The sequence below is a fragment of the Brassica rapa genome, chromosome A10 (assembly GCF_000309985.2).
Source record: "Brassica rapa cultivar Chiifu-401-42 chromosome A10, CAAS_Brap_v3.01, whole genome shotgun sequence".
Classification (NCBI taxonomy): Eukaryota; Viridiplantae; Streptophyta; class Magnoliopsida; order Brassicales; family Brassicaceae; genus Brassica; species Brassica rapa.
In genome coordinates this window covers 3,227,330-3,247,444 of record NC_024804.2, presented here as the reverse complement: position 1 = coordinate 3,247,444, position 20,115 = coordinate 3,227,330, and the positions used below count along the sequence as shown (strand labels likewise).

At 36.4% G+C, this 20,115-nt stretch overlaps 2 protein-coding genes across 3 annotated transcripts; one reads left to right on the top strand and one right to left on the bottom strand.

Annotated features, from left to right (window-relative positions):
* Positions 1–1,392: 1,392 nt before the first annotated feature.
* LOC103843952 (serine/arginine-rich splicing factor SR45a) lies at positions 1,393–9,373 on the top strand. 2 transcript variants are annotated; one of them, XM_033282676.1, is made up of 7 exons: positions 1,393–1,579; positions 1,897–1,988; positions 2,081–2,189; positions 2,276–2,425; positions 8,264–8,327; positions 8,419–8,878; positions 8,956–9,373. In XM_033282676.1, exons 1-7 carry the CDS (start codon positions 1,565–1,567, stop codon positions 9,128–9,130), a joined length of 1,065 nt encoding a protein of 354 aa, XP_033138567.1. In that variant the 5' UTR covers positions 1,393–1,564; the 3' UTR covers positions 9,131–9,373. The 2 variants fall into 2 exon arrangements, with proteins under 2 accessions (XP_033138567.1, XP_018510936.1); XM_018655420.2 differs by having other exon boundaries at positions 1,412–1,554.
* Positions 9,374–9,770: 397 nt separating this feature from the next.
* LOC103843953 (sugar transport protein 2) lies at positions 9,771–15,765 on the bottom strand. Its single transcript, XM_009120720.3, has 4 exons — positions 12,910–15,765; positions 12,497–12,816; positions 11,640–12,266; positions 9,771–11,550 (listed from the first exon to the last, which is right to left on the bottom strand). Exons 1-4 carry the CDS (start codon positions 13,040–13,042, stop codon positions 11,131–11,133), a joined length of 1,500 nt encoding a protein of 499 aa, XP_009118968.1. The 5' UTR covers positions 13,043–15,765; the 3' UTR covers positions 9,771–11,130.
* Between the last annotated feature and the right edge of the window lie 4,350 nt (positions 15,766–20,115).

The window sequence follows — 20,115 nt, the reverse complement described above, 5'->3', positions numbered from 1 at the left end:
TTTTTTATAACAACAAACTTTTTGTTAGGTGGATTCATTGTTGGGAAACTCGCAACTTCCAAAATCTAAACTTATTCATGGGAATTGAATTGCTTTTCATAGACTCAAAGGTATTCTTACAAATGTAAATTAATCTAATCCATAATTTTATTGTTAATATTCATACTAACTCTTTCATGATCAAACCATTTCAGTTAATAACCATTCAAAAGTTTATCCCGAAACACTTCCTTCCTCGCCGAATCAGGTATTGGTTCATGTTGGTTTAGTATTGTTTTTGGTTTACTAACCGGTTTAGGATGGTCCTATTGTAAATATAATTTAAGTTGGTTTAGCATATATTATGTTTAAAATAACTTAAATTAAATAATAATAATATTATGTTTAAAATATAATTTTAGAGAGTTTTCAAATATAGTTTACAGAACATTATAGGTGATGAATTTAATTTACTAAATTCGTTTATTACTTAAAACTAAGTTTTTTAAAAAACATACTGAGTTATAAATATCAATGATGGATTGGTGAGTATAACATGAAGACAAAAATATAAATATCTGATTTTCAAGATAAGAAATTCAGCTTTTATTCATATACTCAATATATAATATCTTAAATTATTTTTTAAAAAGTATACATAATTTATATATATAGATTAATCTTCCAAACTTAAACTATTATATTATATATGAATAATGTTTTTAAATAAAAATAATTTCTGATTTAAAATAAAAATAAAAACAACAAATGGTTATTTTCAAATAATGGATGTAATTTACATTATACTATCATTTAACAAGTATTAGATACGTTTTGATATATCATTATTTTCTATTTCCAGAAAACAATAAGTTGTTAAACATCAATATCATCTATGTTAAGTATACGAACAACACAAATTCAAACATCACAAAAAATATTTACATAGCCATTATAATACAATAATTTAATCAAAAAATACAATTAAAAAAATATTAAAAAGAATAGTTATATACTTAATATTTGAAAATAAAATATATTTTTGCTAAAATTGTACTTACCTGGCCAAGGAGATCGACCATCTTTTTACGGATCGATCGAATGTTGAGCATGTGGTCGATCCGAAAATACTCTGCAGTTTAATAAAATCTCTAAAACATTTATTCCAACACTCAAAAGATAGTTTTGGTAAATATGATAACTAGATAGCCAATAAAATTACAAAAAAAAATATTTAAATACTAAAAATATGTTAATTTAACGTGTAAAAATTTAAAAATAAATTTTAATTATGACATGCATTTTAACATTTATATAAATATATATCATACCCTAAATATAAATAATTTAACAACTTAAATTAGAAAAAAATAAAAATCCCGGGCGTAGCCCGGGTTAATCCCTAGTAAAATATGTAATGGAGTTTAACAAACTCCTTCGCGTCCGATTCTCCCGAAGCTTCTTCTGATTCCACCTTTTATAATACGGAAGCGTCAAGTTCATTCATATTCCTCCCGTCAAGTGCAGAGAGTTCTCGAACATCATTATCCTTCTTTTGTTGAGCTTTACTGCGATGTGAGTATGTATGCTTGTTTACGACGTTGTTATTCGTTTTTATTTCACGATGCCGTTTCAGTGACTCTGGACGATCGTCTTTAGGTGTTGCTAGATCTGATTGTTCTCGATGCAGTAGCTTGATTTCTAGATCATTACGTGAGTTAGATTAGATATAAATCATTTATCATGTTACAGAGTTTGATGAATGATCTCAAACTTGAATTTGTGGAATTTTGATTTCTCCGGTTAAAAAAATTCTAATTAGAGAAGCTTATTATTTGGATTATCCATGTAGATTAGCAATCTGTTATACACATATTATTGCAATCTTATAATTTGGATTTATCTTTTCCTTTGTAGATGTCTTACTCAAGATACTCTCCATCACTATCCCCTTATGAAAAGCGTCGTGGAAGGTCTGTGTCAAGGTCTCTCTCTAGAAGCCGCTCCAGGTAGCTCGAACCCTTTTTTTAGTGAATATGTTTTTTCTGTTTTGCTGCTTTTGAATGTACTCGTGTTCTCAACCGGTTTGTTTTTACATTAGGAGTGCTTTAAGCGATGCAGAGAACCCTGGTAACAGTTTATACGTGACTGGATTGTCTCACCGTGTCACCGAAAGAGATCTGGAAGATCATTTCTCCAAAGAAGGAAAGGTATGCTTGATTCACTAGTGCGTTTAAGAGCATTCAGAGGAGAGAATTGCTTATAACATTTGTGTGCTTTGGTTGTTTGTTTGTAGGTAACTGATGTTCACCTTGTCCTTGATCCATGGACTAGAGAGCCTCGTGGTTTTGGTTTTATCTCCATGGAAACTGTTGGTGATGCTAACCGCTGCATCAGGCATCTTGATCACTCTGTTCTGCTGGGCCGCGTCATTACAGTTGAGAAGGTAAAATGAAAAGACTGTCTCCTCTGATCTTACCCCAAACCTGATATATGCAAGTAATGGGCAATGTTTTTTTGTTCTTTGAAATATAAGTTGTTTGCTTGTTTCCACTTTCAAATCTCTGTGGCAGCAGGTCTGCTGTTTGTAGCAGCAGCAGCGCTTCACCAAATAGCAAACGTTGCAACAGTTCAAACACACACTGTTAGGGTTGATTTCCTCTCTTTCTTGAACCACTTAATATGCCTTCCGTTAGTAGTTCGAAATGCTGTTTTTGTTGTGTTTTATTTTTTTTTTTTTTTTTTTTTTTTCCTCCAAAAGTAGATATCATTTCTAAATAAAACCCAAAAGGGTGAGAGTTTACCACAAAGCTTACTAAATAGACAGGAAGATCAGAAAGATTTTAAATAAATTGTAACTTATGTGAAGCAGAACTTAATTAAGCCATCTCAAGCTTGGAATCTGTCAAACCATGTAGAAAGATATGACTCCACAGGGTGTCGTTGTGGAGAAATGCTGACAATTCTCTCTCTGTCTAGACCAAGGAGCTTTGCCCGTACCTGTAGGTGTACCTCTTTAACGATCATGATAATAGGTTTATGCAAACCAGAGTGAAGACGGGAGTTCCTTTCTCGCCAAATAAAATATACTGATGCTTGGAAAACTAACTTCAAAATAGCTTTAACCTGTTTGCGCAAAGGAACAGAGCTAATCCAAGGAACAATCTCCTCCAAGGAAGTAGGGAAAGCAAACCTGAGCTTAGACATAAGCAGTGTCCATACCGCCGTAGAAAAATTGCACTCAAAGAACAGATGTTTAGTCGTCTCTGCTGCATGACCACAGAGAAGACACTCCTCAGGAACCAGAAGACCCCATGATCTCAGTCTGTCCCGAGTCAACATTCTATCCTTGAGGACAAGCCATACAATGAATGAATGCTTGGGAATCTTTTGAGGAAACCACACCACCTTGTGCCAATTCACCGAAGGAGGAGGAGGGTTTAAGGAAATCCACGTCTTTGCTGTAGAGAAAACGGCTGGGGGGTCGAGTACCGAGTTCCTCCACATATAGTAGTCATGTTCTGGTAAAGTAATATCAGGGACTTGAGAAGGTAAGGATTGACGAAGCAGCATCAGTGTCGGATTCCTACTTCGAGTAGTTCTCCAGGCACCAGCTAAAACTGCCTCCGAAACAGAAGATTCAATAGGAATGCCCGAGACCTGAGGTCCTAGCGGTCCAATAATGTCAATAAGAGACCCCAATTCCGTCCAGTTATCATGCCAAAAAGACGCAATTGCTCCGGAGCTAACATGACAGAGAATGTGTGGTTTGGCTAAATCTCGAAGCTTCATGAGACGTCTCCAAATCCAGCTACCGACATTTGAGAAATCGAAGGTCCAGAACATCCTCTCTACTATAATGTGGTTTCTTATCCAAGCTACCCATAGAGAATCAGATCCAGCAAATATAAGCCAAATTAACTTGATGCCATAAACCTGATTCAAATCAGCAAGTCGGCGCAATCCCAAACCTCCACACTCTTTAGGTAGACATACAGCTTCCCATGAAACTTTTGCTCCCCTTGCAGAATTAGGAGCTCCTGTCCAGAGGAAGGCATTACATATTTGTTCGAGAGTCTCTAAGCATTCTTTTGGCAAGGGAAATATAGATGACCAGAAGTTAATCATGCTGTAAATAACTGACTGAATCAGTTGTAGCCTGCCGGCAAAAGAGAGACGTTTAGACGTCCAAGAAGTAACTCTGCCCCTGACCTTATCCACCAAAGGCTGATAATCCTGACGCCTCAGCTTATGAGGCATTAAAGGTACTCCAAGGTATTTGACTGGAAGAGCTCCTTGAGCTATCCTAAACTCTGTCGCTAAAGCTGAAGCAACTTCCACATTATTCCCATCAACAAAAACACAGGTCTTTCTGAGGTTTAAAGCCAACCCTGATCTTCTCTGAAAATCCCTAAGCACCGTCATAATACCTCTCAAGGACTCGGAAGAGCCATCAAAGAAGATAAGAAGATCGTCGGCAAAACTCAAATGGGTGACAAAAGGGTTGTGGCATTTAGGATGAATGCCAAATTTCCCTTCTCTTGCTGCAGCATCTAGATCTTTTGATAGGATGTCCATGGCCATAACAAAGAGAGAAGAGGAGATGGGATCTCCTTGACGAAGCCCTTTTTTACCCGGAAAAAACCCCGCTAATTCTCCATTTAAGGAGACAGAGTAGTGAGGAGTGGTTATGCAATTCCTTATCCAAGAGATAAATATGGGAGGTAAGTCGAAAGCTTGAAGAATATTCAACACAAAATCCCACTCAATGCTGTCATAAGCTTTGGTAATATCCACTTGCAAACAACCTCTAGTTGTGGATCCACTCTTATGGAAATCAGCCACCAACTCTGAAGCGAGAAGAACATTCTCACATAAAAGTCTTCCTTTGACAAAGCCCACCTGGTTCCTTTGAACAGCTTTAGGAGTGATTATCTTCAGTCGCGCTGCTAACAATTTTGCGATGACTTTATAAACCGTATTGCAAAGTGAGATGGGTCGAAAATCAGACAGAGAGGATGCACCAGGCGTTTTAGGAATCAAGGAAATGACAGTGGCATTTGTCTGTCTCTGCATGTCTGGCTCCAAGAAGAATTGCTTCACTGCTCTCGTAAAGTCTTCACCCACCAAGTTCCAAGAAGATATGAAGAATTCAGCCGAAAACCCGTCAGGTCCCGGAGATTTGTCCTTAGGGAGGCCAAAAAGAGTATTCTTAATGTCCTCATCTGAAGGAACAGCTGACAAACGGTCATTCTGCGAGGAACTACATCTGAAGGGATGAATAGACCTGATTTGGTCAACTGTGTACGGTGTGACTGCCACATTAGAACGGCCCTGAAGCAAGGAGTAGAACCTCACCGCCATATTCTTCATTTCTTGAATATCAGCAACACGAGCATTATTTTCATCAGTAAGAAAGTGAATCAGATTCCTAGAGAGATTTGCCTTGACGCATTTATGGAAAAAACCAGTGTTGAGGTCGCCTTTGCTAGTCCAACGCACTCTCGACTTAAGCCTGAAAAAACTCTGTTCTGCTGCTGCAAGGACCATCCAAGCTTCTCGAGCGAATCTTTCCTCTTCAAACAAGACCGGAGTCGGATTAGTAAGCGAAAGAAACTGAATTCGTTGGAGCTCATCAAATGCCGTTCTTGTTCTCTTTTCAATGTCACTAAAGGCCGACCGGTTGAGAGATTTACAGATTCCTTTGGCAATTCTCATCTTTTGATAAAGAGAAGACATGGGAGAACTCCCAAGACCTGAAGAAGACCAACCCTCAGAAAGTAACCTCCGATAATCAGGATGCTCAGAGAAAAATGGGAAGAACATGAATCTAGACTTCCTAAGATGAGAGTCCTGAGATATTGTAACAAGACACGGGGAATGATCTGAACTCCCGGGGGAATCAAAAACTGCATTGGCGTTGGGGAACTTGTCCTGAAAGGCTTCATTTATCAAGGCTCTATCAAGTTTCCTGGACTTTGGATCAGATGGACTGCAGTTCGTCCAGGTGAAGAAACAGCCTTGGTAAGATAAATCATAGAGATAACTGTCATTTAGACATTCCTGAAACTCTATCATTCCAGCCACACAAATATCCACATGATAAAGTGAGTACATCTCTGAAACAGCTAGAACCTGATTAAAATCGCCCATAATAACCCATGGAGAGTTTCTCAAACTTGAAGAATTTGATAATTGCCGAATGGTGTCCCAAAGACCAATTCTATCACTTCTCTCATTGAAGGCATAGACAAATCCAACCGTAAAAGCAATCTGCGTAACTGGATCGAACACTCCACATACCATAGCCTGCGGAGTCTTCAAATACACCACGACAGAGAGAACTGGATTCCAAATTACCACAATACGGCCGTTTTCCGCTTCCGTACTATGGTTTGAATCAAAAGACCATCCTGGAAAGTAGCTTGAGATAAGATTATTTAAATTTTCCTGCTTCACCCGAGTTTCCAAAAGACCGCCTATCATAGGACGGTTGGTGCGAATCCACCTCTGCACATTTAATTTCCGATTAGTGCCGTTAAGGCCCCTAACATTCCAAGAAAAGCACTTCATGGAAAGACAAAAAAAATGGGGCTGCGAAGCACTAAGCTTCCAAAAAAGTTGAGGCTTGCTTGGGTAGCACCGCCTCAATAGAACCAAAAGCGATAGGATCCTGAGATTTATTAACTGAAAGGCCAGAGTCAATGGAAGCACCACCCTCATCCTCACACACACTATGGAAGGTCTGTCGTTGATGCTTCCTAAAACGCTTCCTGTCCGCAGCATTTGAGAAGGGAGGGATATCCATAACTACTTCATTAAGTCTATTCCTTAGAATTTTCTGAGCAGCACCAATCATTTCTTCCTCAGAAGCGAACTGAGCAGAAGAAAGAGGCTTGGCTTTAGATGGGGGAGATAAGCTACGACGACCAATTGCAGAGGGAGATTTAGTTCCAACCCGGATCCATCTGGAAGCACCAGCATTAGTTTCAGAGTTGACAGACCCAATCGGAGAACCAGGAAGACTGACCGACCTCCTTAGCCTCCCACCAGACAAATCATCAACAGATGAAGCACGAGGAGAAACTGGACCTTTTTTCGAGACTGTCTTATTAGAGCTATGAATAACATGATTTGCTCTACCAGAACAAGAACCCTGTTCCACCACCTTCGGAGGCATTAATCCAGAATCTGCAGAAGGACATCTAAGATCGAAGTGACCAAACTCAGAGCAAATCCTGCATTTAGGCGGAAGCTTCAAGTATTCGACATAGATATTTACTGAATTTCCCATCTTGTCGACGACCTTCACCACCTTTGATTTGTTTCCCTCCAATTTGATGACAACCTTCAATTTGATAATACCATTGGTATACGGTTTAAGCTTAGGAAATTCAGATTGAACCGGAAAGCCTACACCCGAAGCAAAGGAACTAAACCCTTCAAGAGACCATAATTCAGGAGGAACATTCTTGAATAGGATCCACACTGGAGCAAACTCGAGTTTCATCTTGGTTAAGACAAGGTTTGGAGACCACTCTGTAACCGTGAAGGAACAATTTCCAGAGTGCCAAAAAGCAACATCAAGTACCCATTGTCTAGTAACTTCGCAGGGAATAAAAATCATACATACTCCTTTTGAATGATGTTTCACTTTGATTCTGCCCTGTTTTCCCCAAATAGGGTTAAGGTCTGAGAAGATTTTAGCAGGAGAAGGAGGATTGCCATGGAATTGGGCCACTAAGTAACCTTTCCAAACTTGAGAAGGACGAAAAACCACTGAATCCGGAGCTTTAACGATGGGCGTACCATCCGCAGAAAAAGTTGGCGAAGCCATCTTCTTAAGATTGTGAGAAGAAGATTTCAGTTTAGAGACCCACAAGGCCGGAGAAGGCGAGACAGCAGGGACTTGAAACTGAGACGGCGCCGAGAGATGTTGCGGAGGTTCAGCCTCGAGAGACTGAGGGGCTTCTGGGTGGAGGAGAGCTGAAGACCTAAGAACCAGATCTGACGAGGGAGAATCACGATGGACGACACACAGATCTGGTGGCCATGGAGGTTCCAACAGAGACGGAGCAGGAGAATCCATGAAGACCGGAAGGAGGAGAGTTCTCAGCGCGGCGCGTGAGGCACCAGCACCGGCGGCGAGAAGAAAGGAGCCTTATCGCCTAAGAATCGCCAGAGAGCAAATTTCCTTATGGCCTTATTTTTTTTTCTTGCAAGTACTTTCCTATTTGGTTGATAGATGTCTGACAGCTCTATGATATCTCTGTATTATGTTCAGGCAAGACGTCGAAGAGGACGTACCCCAACTCCAGGAAAGTACTTGGGTCTGAGAGCCGCTCGAGGTATGTCATCAATAGCACTGGTTTAATTGAATTTCCTTAGCCAGTGTTTCCTGATCTTGGCATTTCATGATTTTGTTTATTCCTTTTGCAGGGCGACATCGGTCTCCTAGCTACTCTCCACGAAGGTCTGTTAGCTATTCTCGTAGTCGCAGTCGAAGCCACTCATCTGATCGTAGCAGATCTTATACCCCTAGCCATCGGAGGAGCAGGAGATCGTTGTCCAACTCACCCTACTATAGGCGTGGCAGAACTTATTCTAGATCTCCATCACCTGATGATCGTTACTACAGGAGACGTGACAGATCGGAATCACCTTATTTCAGGCGGCGGTACAGGTCCAGGTCCAGGTCTTACTCTCCTGACTACAGAGCACGTGACAGATCATACTCACCTTACTACAGGAGGCGGTATAGGTCCAGGTCATACTCGCCTGACTACAGAGCACGTGACAGATCATACTCACCTTACTACAGGGGAAGAGATCGGTCTTATTCGCCTTATTACAGAGGGAGAGACGGGTCTTACTCACCTGAAAGTCGTTACTATAAAAGGTATGGCAGGTCAATATATAAAAAGGTTGTAGCAGGAACTGAGTGTTGTGGAAGCTGAAAAATAGAAATGAACGCAGGTACAGGTCGGTGTCGAGAAGCGTAAGCCCTGTGAGGAGAAGCAAGTCACGGAGCGTATCTCCTAAGAAGGGAAGGAAAGAGAGCAGGAGCAAGTCTCACAGACGAGACAGCCAATCTTCAATGAACCATTCGAGGAGCGCAAGATCAAGCACCTCTCGATCAGTCAGCCCATAATAGAGCCATTGCGATTCTACTTTTGCTCAAATGTTGACACAATCACTCAAGTCACGTGTGTTCTAATAAATAGTTAGGGAGTTCTCAGTTACTTGTGTTTCGGAATTGATGACAGAACGGCGTGTGCGTATGTTATCAACTTATGATGATCTGGTGTTGGTCTTGTATTTATCAGATCACAAATCTTCTTGTAAAATCAGTTTCTTGTCTTCTCGAGTCGCACGAGAATCATTTTCTTTGTTACAAACTCGCAGGCAGTTACCATGGGAGATTAACTCCATATGCCCTCTACCCTCCAAAAAAATCCCCATTTATCCCTTTATTATAATATAATTTCTTTTTCATTTTTTTTTAAATAGAAAACGTGGCTAAAGACAGATTGCCTTAAACTAATTTAGTTATTTACAAGATCGCACGAGAATCATTTTCTTTGTTACAAACTCGCAGGCAGTTACCATGGCTACCTTGTTCCACTTGTTATATTCGACGATCATTATTGGATTGGATTGTTATGCCTCATGTTTAAGTATTCATGTTTGATTATGGACTATCAAAACGTTGAGGTAAGGGTCCAAAACATTTCGGGCATTTATTGAGAAAGATCGAAGTTGTGGTAAAATTTGATTTAGTTTTTGTTGTCAATTTAAATTTCATGAAAAGTCCAACATGGACAGAACTACATGGATCTTAGTCAAACAATTTTTTTAAACATTAGGCCCAGACAAAAGATAATGTTAAAATTAATAAAACAAGTGATTTAAACACCTATTTTATACTCTTTCCGTTTGAAGTTCTAGAAGGTTTACGTTATTTTAAAATATACTCTCTCGTTCTCGAAAGCAGCAATATGTTTTAGATTTTTTATTTGTGAATCTATATGTTTAAAGTATTTTTTAATATTTTTAAGAAACAATAAAAGAAAATATTTGAATTCATTAAATTTCATTGGTGAAAAGTTATTGAAAAGTGTATAATAAAGTAAAAAAAAAATTAAATTAGAAGCATTTATTGAATTCTTAATAAGCGTGAACACTTTTGAAAATCTTACTTTCGGGAAAGAGAGGAAGTAAAACATTTTGAGGTTTTAAAGTTAACTTTAACTTTATTGGAACATGTTCAAGTGTTCAACCAATTATATTTTAAAGTATTTTGATAATTAGTTAAATGATTTTAAAATTAATCTTTAAAAATATTTTTTAGAGAAAAATTAAATTTCTTAATTTTTGTGCACTAATCCAAAACATCATATATTATTAAATGGATGGAGTAGTATTGTATTGTTATTTTATTTCATTTTTACAGATAAACTTTATTAGATATGCTGATTTTGGAAACTGGAAAATATTGGCGTTTGACTAGGTGAAATCCAATACTCCCTCTGTTTTTAAATATAAGTCGTTTTAGAATTGTGCACATAGATTAAGAAATCATTAGTTTTTTTATATTTTCTAAACAAAAATATCATTAATTATTTACCTAACCACACATCAACCAATAATAAAATAGAAGGTATATTATCATGTAACATTAAGTGTTAATAAATTTTACATAAAAACTGAAAACGTCATATAATTTAGAACATAAAAATTTTTCGAAATTGACTTATATTAGAAAAAACAGATGGAGCAAGTTGATACGTACATAGACCAATTCAAATCCCGAAAACTTCAGTTACGTGGATAATGATAAAGAAACAAAATTTTGAAGAAAAAAAAGAAATGCTTAAAATTAAGGTCATGTTCGTTTACCAATCGCGCGACACGTAAACGAACATGGTCTAAATAGACCTATTCAATTCCCAAAACTTAATTTGCGCAGATAATGATAAATTTTAAAAAGAAAAGAAAAGGTGTCTAAAATTAGAAACTTCACAAGTTATATAAATTGCAAAAAAGAAAACATCAAGTCTTTATAACTAATAAACTCTCGAACAGGATGCGAACAACCCGCCTAAATTCCAAATTTAAGAATTCTACGAGCAACAAGACAGAAAAAAAAAATCAGTTCTGCTTGAAATATTTCTTCCAGTGCCAATGCTTCTTCCAACGCTGCTCGGCCATGTCCTCAATAGGAACACCTCTGGTCTCTGGGAGAAAGAAGATTGCAAACAGTCCCATGATAACATTCATGACCGCAAAGAAGAAGAACAATCCCGATCGGAATCTGCAGAGCGCCGACAAGAAGAACTGTCCGATAACGAAAGTGCACACCATGTTCATCGCCACTGCACAGAAGTAACCTGTGGTTCTCACCTCAAGTTGATAGATCTCAGACGGAATAAGCCATCCCAATGGTCCCCACGACCACGCAAAACCAGACACGTAGATGCAGATGAGGATCAGTACTATAAGTGGCACGGCGTGACTTGTAATAGGTCCAACTAGGTGTAAGTATTTTAAGAGCAAGGCTCCAATAGTTAACTGCGAAGCAAGCAAACAAACAAGAGTTAACTTGTTACTCAAGTAAACAGAAAAACTAACTTGTGACGCAAGTAAAACTATATTTTTACCTGTGTAGCCATCATTTGAGTTGCTCCTTCAACCAAAAAGAACTTTCTACCGAGCCTATCAACCATGATGACGGCGAAAACCGTAGCGAGTGCGTTCACACCGTTCGTGACAACCGTAGACACCAGAGAAGCGTTGTTACCACTCCCCATGGTCTGAAACAAAACCGGAGCGTAGAACATAACCACATTGATTCCTGTAAACTGTTGGAAGAACTGAAGCAGCGTTCCACACACAAGTGGCGGTCTGTTCTCGCGTTTGGTGAAGAGCTCTTTAAAAGGGCTTTTCACTTTGTTTGAAGTCTCAGTGGCGCGTTTGATCTCGTTGAACTCGAGTTCAATGTTGTCGATGCCTCTGATCTTCCTCAGGACTTTCTTCCCTTCCTCGTCTTTGCCGCGCTCTATGAGGCTAGCTGGAGTCTCGTGGATGAAGAAGGACCCTATCAAGAGGATCAAGGCGGGAACAGCCGCACCACCGAGAGAGTATCTCCAGCCGTTTTTCATTGTGGAGGTTAAGTAGTTCACAAAACTCGCTGCTAGGATTCCAATGGTGATGAGAAGCTGAAACGCGATGTTTAGCCCTCCCCTGATTCTAGGGGGTGCAATCTCCGAGATGAACAATGGAACAGTCTGCGCATGTATTGGTTTCAAACGTTAGAGGCCAGATTAAGTATGATATGAGATCTCATAATAAAATAAAATAAGTCAAAATTTAGAAACTTATATCTATGTATATATAAGTTCGAAAATTTTAGGATGCTAATTATTAGGAATAAAGTATCCTACATCCGGAATTTAAAGTAAATTAATTAAATATAACACGATGAAAAACCTAGAAAGAAAGTTTTGAGGATCTTGACCTGATTACCAAAACCGATACCGAAGCCAAGGAGAATACGACCACCGATCAACATGCCGAGATCTCGGGCAAAGTAGTTGAGAATAGCACCGAGGAGGAAGAAGATGGAGGCGGACATGATTATAGGTTTTCTTCCGAACCTTCTGCATAAGAAGGAAGCGGCAAAACTGGCGAAGATACCAGCTAAGTAGAGAGAAGAAGTGAACAACTGCAAAAGCTGGTCATCGAATTTGCAGTAGTTGTTTTCGTGTACTCTGTGTTTCTTCTCGTACACGTGAGGGAAAAAATCTAGTAAAAAAGTGTCCATACTCGTCACACCTCCTGTAGTTTTTTTTAATCACACGTACCCATTAATCAAACATCAATCACCAAGAAAAGAAAAAGAAAAAAAGTAATTAAACCTTAAAAACAAACCTGAGATTCCGATGTCATAACCAAACATGAGACCACCAACAGCAGCAATGATACTGCACATGACGACTTGAAAAGTCGTCTTTCCAGGTAAGGAAGCAGCACCTTCTTCGATATCCATCACACCCACGGCCATTGTTATCTCTATCTTGCTCTTTGTATCTAATTGTTATGTGTATACCCTAAAGGTTTTATAGTACATTGACTCGATGTAGAGTTGTGTTTCTTTTATAGATGAGTTGAGAGGGTTTTGGATAAACTATGATATTCACAGAATATTTTTTCACCGGTTTTTTGGTTGACTTAGATCATTTTAGATAAACATTACGGATAAATCAGTATTTAAGAGATTTTCTTTGAATATTTTGATTATCAAGGAGAAGATAATAGCGAACAATAAGGACTGGATATAAGTTTACTCTGTTAATTACATCATTTATCCACATTGCTTTTTTACATCAAATTATCCATATGTTTAAATACACAGATAAATCTATGAAAACAAAAGAATGATATGTTTGTGATAGAGTAGAGTTACTAAGAAAAAGATAAAACGGTTACAAAAAAAAGAGATTAAAACTAATTGAAAATTTAATTAATTAAAAACTTAATGATCCTTTTGCCAGGAAAAATAGGGGAGTTAGTTTTGGGTTCACCTCCTAGTAGGTTCACCAACCAATAGAAAATTGTCATTTTAAATCTAGTATCTTTTAATTAAGGAAACCAAATAACTTGGCAAATTATATTATCTTTTCAAAATAAAATTTAAAATAAAATAAAAATAATATATAAAAAACGAATTCAAAAAAAAAAATGGTGTCAACAAAACAGTAAACCCTAAACTCTAATACTAAACCCTAAAGTCTAATACTAAACCCTAAACTCAAATCCTAAACCCTACATCCTTGGGTAAACCCTAAATCCTTGGGCAAACCTTAAATCTTTGGAAAAACACTAAACATGTTGTCAACCAAACACTAAACCCTAAACTCTAATCCTAAACACTAAACCCTTGGGAAAACCCTAAACCCTTGGGTAAACCCTAAACCCTTAGGTAAACCCTAAACCCTTGGAAAAACACTAAACATTTGGATAAATTCTAAATTATAAATCTTAAACACTAAACTCTAAATCTTAAAAACAAATATTTTTTTTTAAATAATCTTTTTTTAGAGCTATTGCTATTTTTATTTATTTAATCTTTTATTTTTTATTTTAAAAGCATAATATAATTTGGCAAATTATTTTGTTTCCTTAATTAAAAGATACTAGATCTAAAATGACAATTTTCTATTGGTTGGTGAACCTAAAGGTTCACCCTATGGGGTGAACCCAAGAAAAAGTCAAAATAGGGAGTAATAAAGTGATACTTACCTTAAACAAAGAACACAAAAGAAACCTCAATCGACTTATATACACTGTCATAGTTCAAGATACAACTAATTTTTTCTTTACAAAATCTTAATAGCTAGCCTCTGTATAAGTTAGATACTGCATCTACATCTGGTGAAAATCTCATGAGGAAGAGGCTACAATGTTTGTGTGTTCATCCTTGTCACCATTATTATAACCATTCTATTAAGAATTCAAAAGAAAACATTAATTAAGAAGAAACTCTTTTAGGCTCGACTAGATTTTTGAATATTACCTTCTTTTTACGGTTTGGGCTCATTTCTTAAGCCTAATCATTATCGACCCGGACCCATCATAGATTTATACAGATACAATATAATATTAACATCCCATATTTAATAGTTGCTATCACATCAAAATAAAGATGAACACCAGCACTATGATCCGATTTGGCTACTAAAAGCAAGACTGTCCCCGGGTCTTAGGCTCATTTCTTAGTATTTATAGATCCAAAATTAGATCAAAAATATTGAAAAACAATAGAAACGGAGCTTAATTAAGAAGTTTTCGCACTCGTCTTTAAGTGCCATCTGGCATCATGTGATTGGGTGTCTTAATCGTGTAGGACAAAGTCGATTTGCAGTCTCGAATTCACTTTCATCTTCTCCCTATTCTCTCTTGACGGCGAAACCTTTCGCCATAGCTTGTCTGCCGATTTCATCCCCAAATCGAAATCCTCTCGTTTATTTCCCTCACTCCACACCGATATGTTGTCTCATCCAAAGCTTGTCCGCCGATTCCAATCTAAACAAGGTATGTGTTCTTCCTCCGTTTTGAGATTTAGAGGATGTTGTTGTCATTGTCGATCTACCTCATCCGTATCTAGGTTTGGTTGCTTTTTGTTGTGATGATATGATTGTCGTTTGTGATTGTATGCTTGGTGTTTGAGTAAATTAAATTGAAAATTAGTGTAGATTTAGCGTTTTCAAAATCTTGTTTCGTCTTTGTCGTCTGTGTAAAAATATGGTGAAGTTGTAATGAAAATAATGTTCCTTCTTCGATGAAACTGGCATTTGTTAAGTTGTTAAAGACTAATGGTTTGCTATTTGCATATATTGTAATCAAGTCAATGGTTTATTGTTACATTGTTAGATATAACTCTTTAACTCTTTAATCAACAAGAACAACAATTTCCTCCAAAGTACAAGGTAATTCACATTCAATAGAGCTCCAATAGTTGTTAATTTTAGCTCCAATTATAGGTAGTGGTTGGGTGAACGATCTATTTCCCCACGAGAACTATCGTATAGCATCAGATCCCCACCAAACTATGACCTCGTGCTAAAACTCCATGAATTTAAAGTTGTAAACTTATTTCTCTCCAAATTATAAGTTGTAAATTGATTTCTCCCCAAACCGATATTTCAAAACGTAATTGTCCATATACCATGGTTTTAATCGGTTAACCGACCAATTAAACCAATAAAAATCTCAAACTAATTTTTATTAAAAAAAAAGCGATTCACAAAAAAAAAAAGTGATTCCCAGAATTTTTTATTAGACAAACAAATTTTTTTGGCAATTTTAATTCAATTTTTTAATGAATCAGTTTTTTTTAAAAAGGTTTTAATTAGTTTAAAATTGGTAGGTTAATAGTAAACCGATTAAAACTATGGTCTATGGACAATTAAGTTTTGAACTATAGATTTGGGGAGAAATCAATTTACAACTTATAATTTGGAGAGAAATAAGTTGACAACTTTAAATTCATGGAGTTTTAACACGAGGTCATAGTTTGATGGAGATCTGATGCTATACGATAGTTCTCGTGGGGAAATAGATCGTTCACCCGTAGTGGTTACTTGCTTGAGATTTGACTGTAGTGGCTAATGCTTAGTTAGATAGGTGTTACGCATTTGTGCTAGATAGTTGCTAAAATGAATTGATAAATCTAATTGAAGTGAAGGTTGTTTGCAACCAAATCCTCTTTTAATTTAATGAAAAGTTACTAAAATGAATTCCCTAGTCTGATTGAAGAGAAGTTTGTTTGAAACCAAATCCCCTTTTAATTTAATGAACTTGTAAAGGATACTTGATAGTTTTTTAGTTGTGTACTATGTAATAACTTCTGATTAGACTTTGGTTATGCGTATTGTGCATCGTGTCTCTACAGAAATAGAGTATTTTCAACCAACACAAGATGCAGTTGGACGATTTAGTCTATCACCGCTCCAAAAATGTACTGCATCAATTCGTCAATTAGCATATGGTGGTGGGGATGTTACAATTGACGAATATGTACGATTTGATGAAACAACAGCTCGAAAATGTTTGCACCATTTTACCGCCAGAATAATCCACTTGTTTGGCGATGAATACCTAAGACATCCCACACCGGAGGATCTTGAAAGACTGCTCCATATTGGAGAACAACGTTTCCCGGGATGGTTGGAAGCATCGACTTTATTCATTGGGGGTGAAAGAATTGTCCCATCTCTTGGAAATGAATGTAGTCACGAGGAACCGGAAAACCAACAATTGTGTTGGAGGCGGTAGCTTCATACAACCTCTGGATATGGCACGCGTTTTTTGGAACTCCAGGTACTATGAACGATCTTAATATTCTTGATCGATCACTTGTTTTTGATGACATTATTAACGGAATAGCTCCGCAAGTCAACTTTTATGTCAACGGAAGGGAGTACCATTTGACTTACTATCTCACATATGATATTTATCTGAAATGGACAACTTTTATTCAATTTATCCGACTACCACAGTGTCCAAAAATTCATTATTTGCTAAAACCCAAAAAGCTGTGCGAAAAGATGTTGAGCGTGCCTTTGGAGTCATGCAAGCTAGATTCGTCGTTGTTAAAAATCCATCTAATTTATGGGATAAATACAAAATAGCAAATATTATGAGAGCATGTATCATACTCCATAATATGATTGTCGAAGATGAACAAGATTCATACACTCAATATGATGTTTTAGAATTTCAACAAGGAGAAGGTGTGGTTCTTACATATTCCGTCGATATGGCTACAAATTTCGGCAACACAATTGATCGTCGAACAAGAGTTCGGATTGGACAAACCCATCAACAATTAAAAGATGATTTGATTGAAAATATATGGGCTATTTGGACATCTTCCAAATAACATATAATGTTGAAGTTTTTATGAATTGAATAAAATGTTTGTTTGCTTTTATTTATGATGTTTGTATGTTTCATGTTTTTAATTTATGTATTGAATTTTTTCTTTTAAAAATTTTAATGTTTTAATTGTAAGTTTTTTTTGTTTTTTTTTTTTGCAACTTATGTTTTCAATTTTAATGTTATACTCCCTCTATTTCTAATTAGATGATGTTTTAGGAAGATAATTTTGTTTCAAATTAGATGAAGTTTTGAGACTTTCAAGGTAATAACTAATAAAATACTCATGCTTATTAATTTTTAAATTGATTAATTGTTCGTTCCAATATTTATGCACAGTTAACGATGAAAGCAACAATAGTTTAATTACCTTCTTTAATCCAACATTGATTCTTCTCATAATTTTTTGTACATTTATAAAAACAACGACTACACTAATAGAAAACCATGCATTTTTTTCTAAAAAATGGATCAATGGGAAAAAGTAAAAGAAGAAAAAATAAAAGACAAATTAAATTAACTTCATGCGTGTAAAATTTGACTCCAAATTAAATTAAGACACTAAAAGATGTCGTGTGACTGTTTGTGTTCTGCTCTGTGAGTAGCATTACTTTTGTCTCTCTAATCAAGTGTTTTGAATATAAATAATTTTTTCCTTAATCTGTGTGTTTTCTCTAATCAAGTGTTTTGAACATAAATAATATTTTCCTTAATATGTGTGTTTTGTACTAAAACATCATCTAATAAAAAACAGAGGGAGTATGTTTTATTTTAAACACATCAGTTATATGTTATTACTTATTAAAATAAATAATTTATTTACTAAGAGACAACATAAATATCTACCAATAATCTAAACATTTTCTATTGTATCTTAACATTGTCTCTTAGTCTAAAAATAATAATAAAAATGCTAAGAGACCAAAATTTTGTCTCGGCGATAATGTTTCTCTAAGAGCAAGATTATCGTCGGGTCTTAGGCTTATTTCTTACTAGATATGGGTCCAAAATTAAATCAAAAATACTGAAAAACAATAGAAACAAAGCTTAATTAAGAAGTTTTCGCACCCGTCCTTAAGTGCCACCTGGCATCATACGATTGGGTGTCTTAATCGTATAGGACAAAGTTGATTTGCGGTATCGAATTCACATCCACCTTCTCTCTATTCTCTCTTGACGGCAAAACCTTTCGCCATAGCTTGTCTGCCGATTTCATCCCCAAATAAAAATCCTCTCGTTTATTTCGCTCAATCCACACCGATTTGTTGTCTCATCCAAAGCTTGTCCGCCGATTCCAATCTAAACAAGGTATGTGTTCGTCCTCCGTTTTGAGATTTAGAGGATTTTGTTGTCATTGTCGATCTACCTCCTCCGTATCTGGGTTTGGTTGCTTTTTGTTGTGATGATATGATTTTTGTTTGTGATTGTATGCTTGGTGTTTGAGTAAAATAAATTGAAAATTAGTGTAGATTAAGAGTTTTCAAAATCTTGTTTTGTTTTTGTTGTCTGTGAAAAATTCTGGTGAAGTTGTAATGAAAATAATGTTCCTTCTTTGATGAAACTGACATTTGTTAAGTTGTTAAAGGCTAATGGTTTGCTATCTGCATACATTGTAGTCAAGTCAATGGTTTATTGTGATATTGTTAGAGATAACTCTTTAACTCTTTAATCAACAAGAACAACTATTTTCTCCAAATTACAAGGTAATTCACATTCAATAGAGCTCTAAAAGTTGTTAATGTTAGCTCTAATTATAGGTAGTGGTTACTTGCTTGTGATTTGACTGTAGTGGTTAATGCTTAGTTAAATAGGTTTTACGCATTTGTGCTAGATAGTTGCTAAAATGAATTGGTAAAACTAATTGAAGTGAAGTTTGCATGCAACTAAATCCTCTTTTAATTTAATGGAAAGTTACTAAAATGAATTGCCAAGTCTGATTGAAGAGAAGTTTGTTTGAAACCATGAACTTGTAAAGGATACTTGATAGCTTTTTAGTTGTGTAATATGTAATAACTTCTGATTAGACTTTGGTAGTTAATAGTTAGGTCATTATGATTGTTATTTATTACTTGTTACAGTTTCACCTATTAAACCCAACCATCATTCATTCTATCGTATAATCTCCATCATCTTCTTTCTCTCTTCTTTGCTAAAACCAGTAACCATTTCGCTTTGTCTTCTATAATCCCTTTTCTGTTCTTATTGATATGGATTCATGAAATCCCTTCAATGTTTACATAACTAGCCAGTCTTCTAGTTATGTAAGTCTTCTAGTTATGTAAGTCTTCTCAACAGTCAACAAGAAAGTGTTCTCCATGAAAACTTTCCTTGAAAGTTTTCCTTCTAATGTAAACATTGAAGCATCAGAAATTCCTCCTTTCAGTTCACAACAGTCCGAGGCTCCAACTCTACCTGAAGACACACCAGTGGAGCGTAGGGAGAGAAGAAAATGGACCCTAGCTGATAACGAGGTTCTTATCAGTGTCTGGCTAAACACATCTAAGGATGTTATTATTGGAAATGAACAAAAGTCATAGACCTTCTGGAAACGAGAAGGAAAATACTATGCAGCAAGTCCTCATGCTAGAGAGGGTGGTGAAAAGAGAGATCATATCCATTGTAAGCAGAGGTGGCACAAAATCAATGATCTCACTAACAAGTTTTGTGGCGCATTTGCAGCTGCAGAGAGACAAAATA

Excerpts from the sequence above, each read along its gene's own strand:
- LOC103843953 (XM_009120720.3), bottom strand. The coding sequence starts at position 13,042 with ATGGCCGTGGGTGTGATGGATATCGAAGAAGGTGCTGCTTCCTTACCT. Across the intron at positions 12,267-12,496 it reads GTATCGGTTTTGGTAATCAG|ACTGTTCCATTGTTCATCTC; the intron begins GTCAAGATCCTC and ends ATACATGCGCAG. Across the intron at positions 11,551-11,639 it reads CTCAAATGATGGCTACACAG|TTAACTATTGGAGCCTTGCT; the intron begins GTAAAAATATAG and ends CTTGCTTCGCAG.
- LOC103843952 (XM_033282676.1), top strand. Across the intron at positions 2,426-8,263 it reads GCGTCATTACAGTTGAGAAG|GCAAGACGTCGAAGAGGACG; the intron begins GTAAAATGAAAA and ends TATTATGTTCAG. Across the intron at positions 8,328-8,418 it reads GGGTCTGAGAGCCGCTCGAG|GGCGACATCGGTCTCCTAGC; the intron begins GTATGTCATCAA and ends TTCCTTTTGCAG.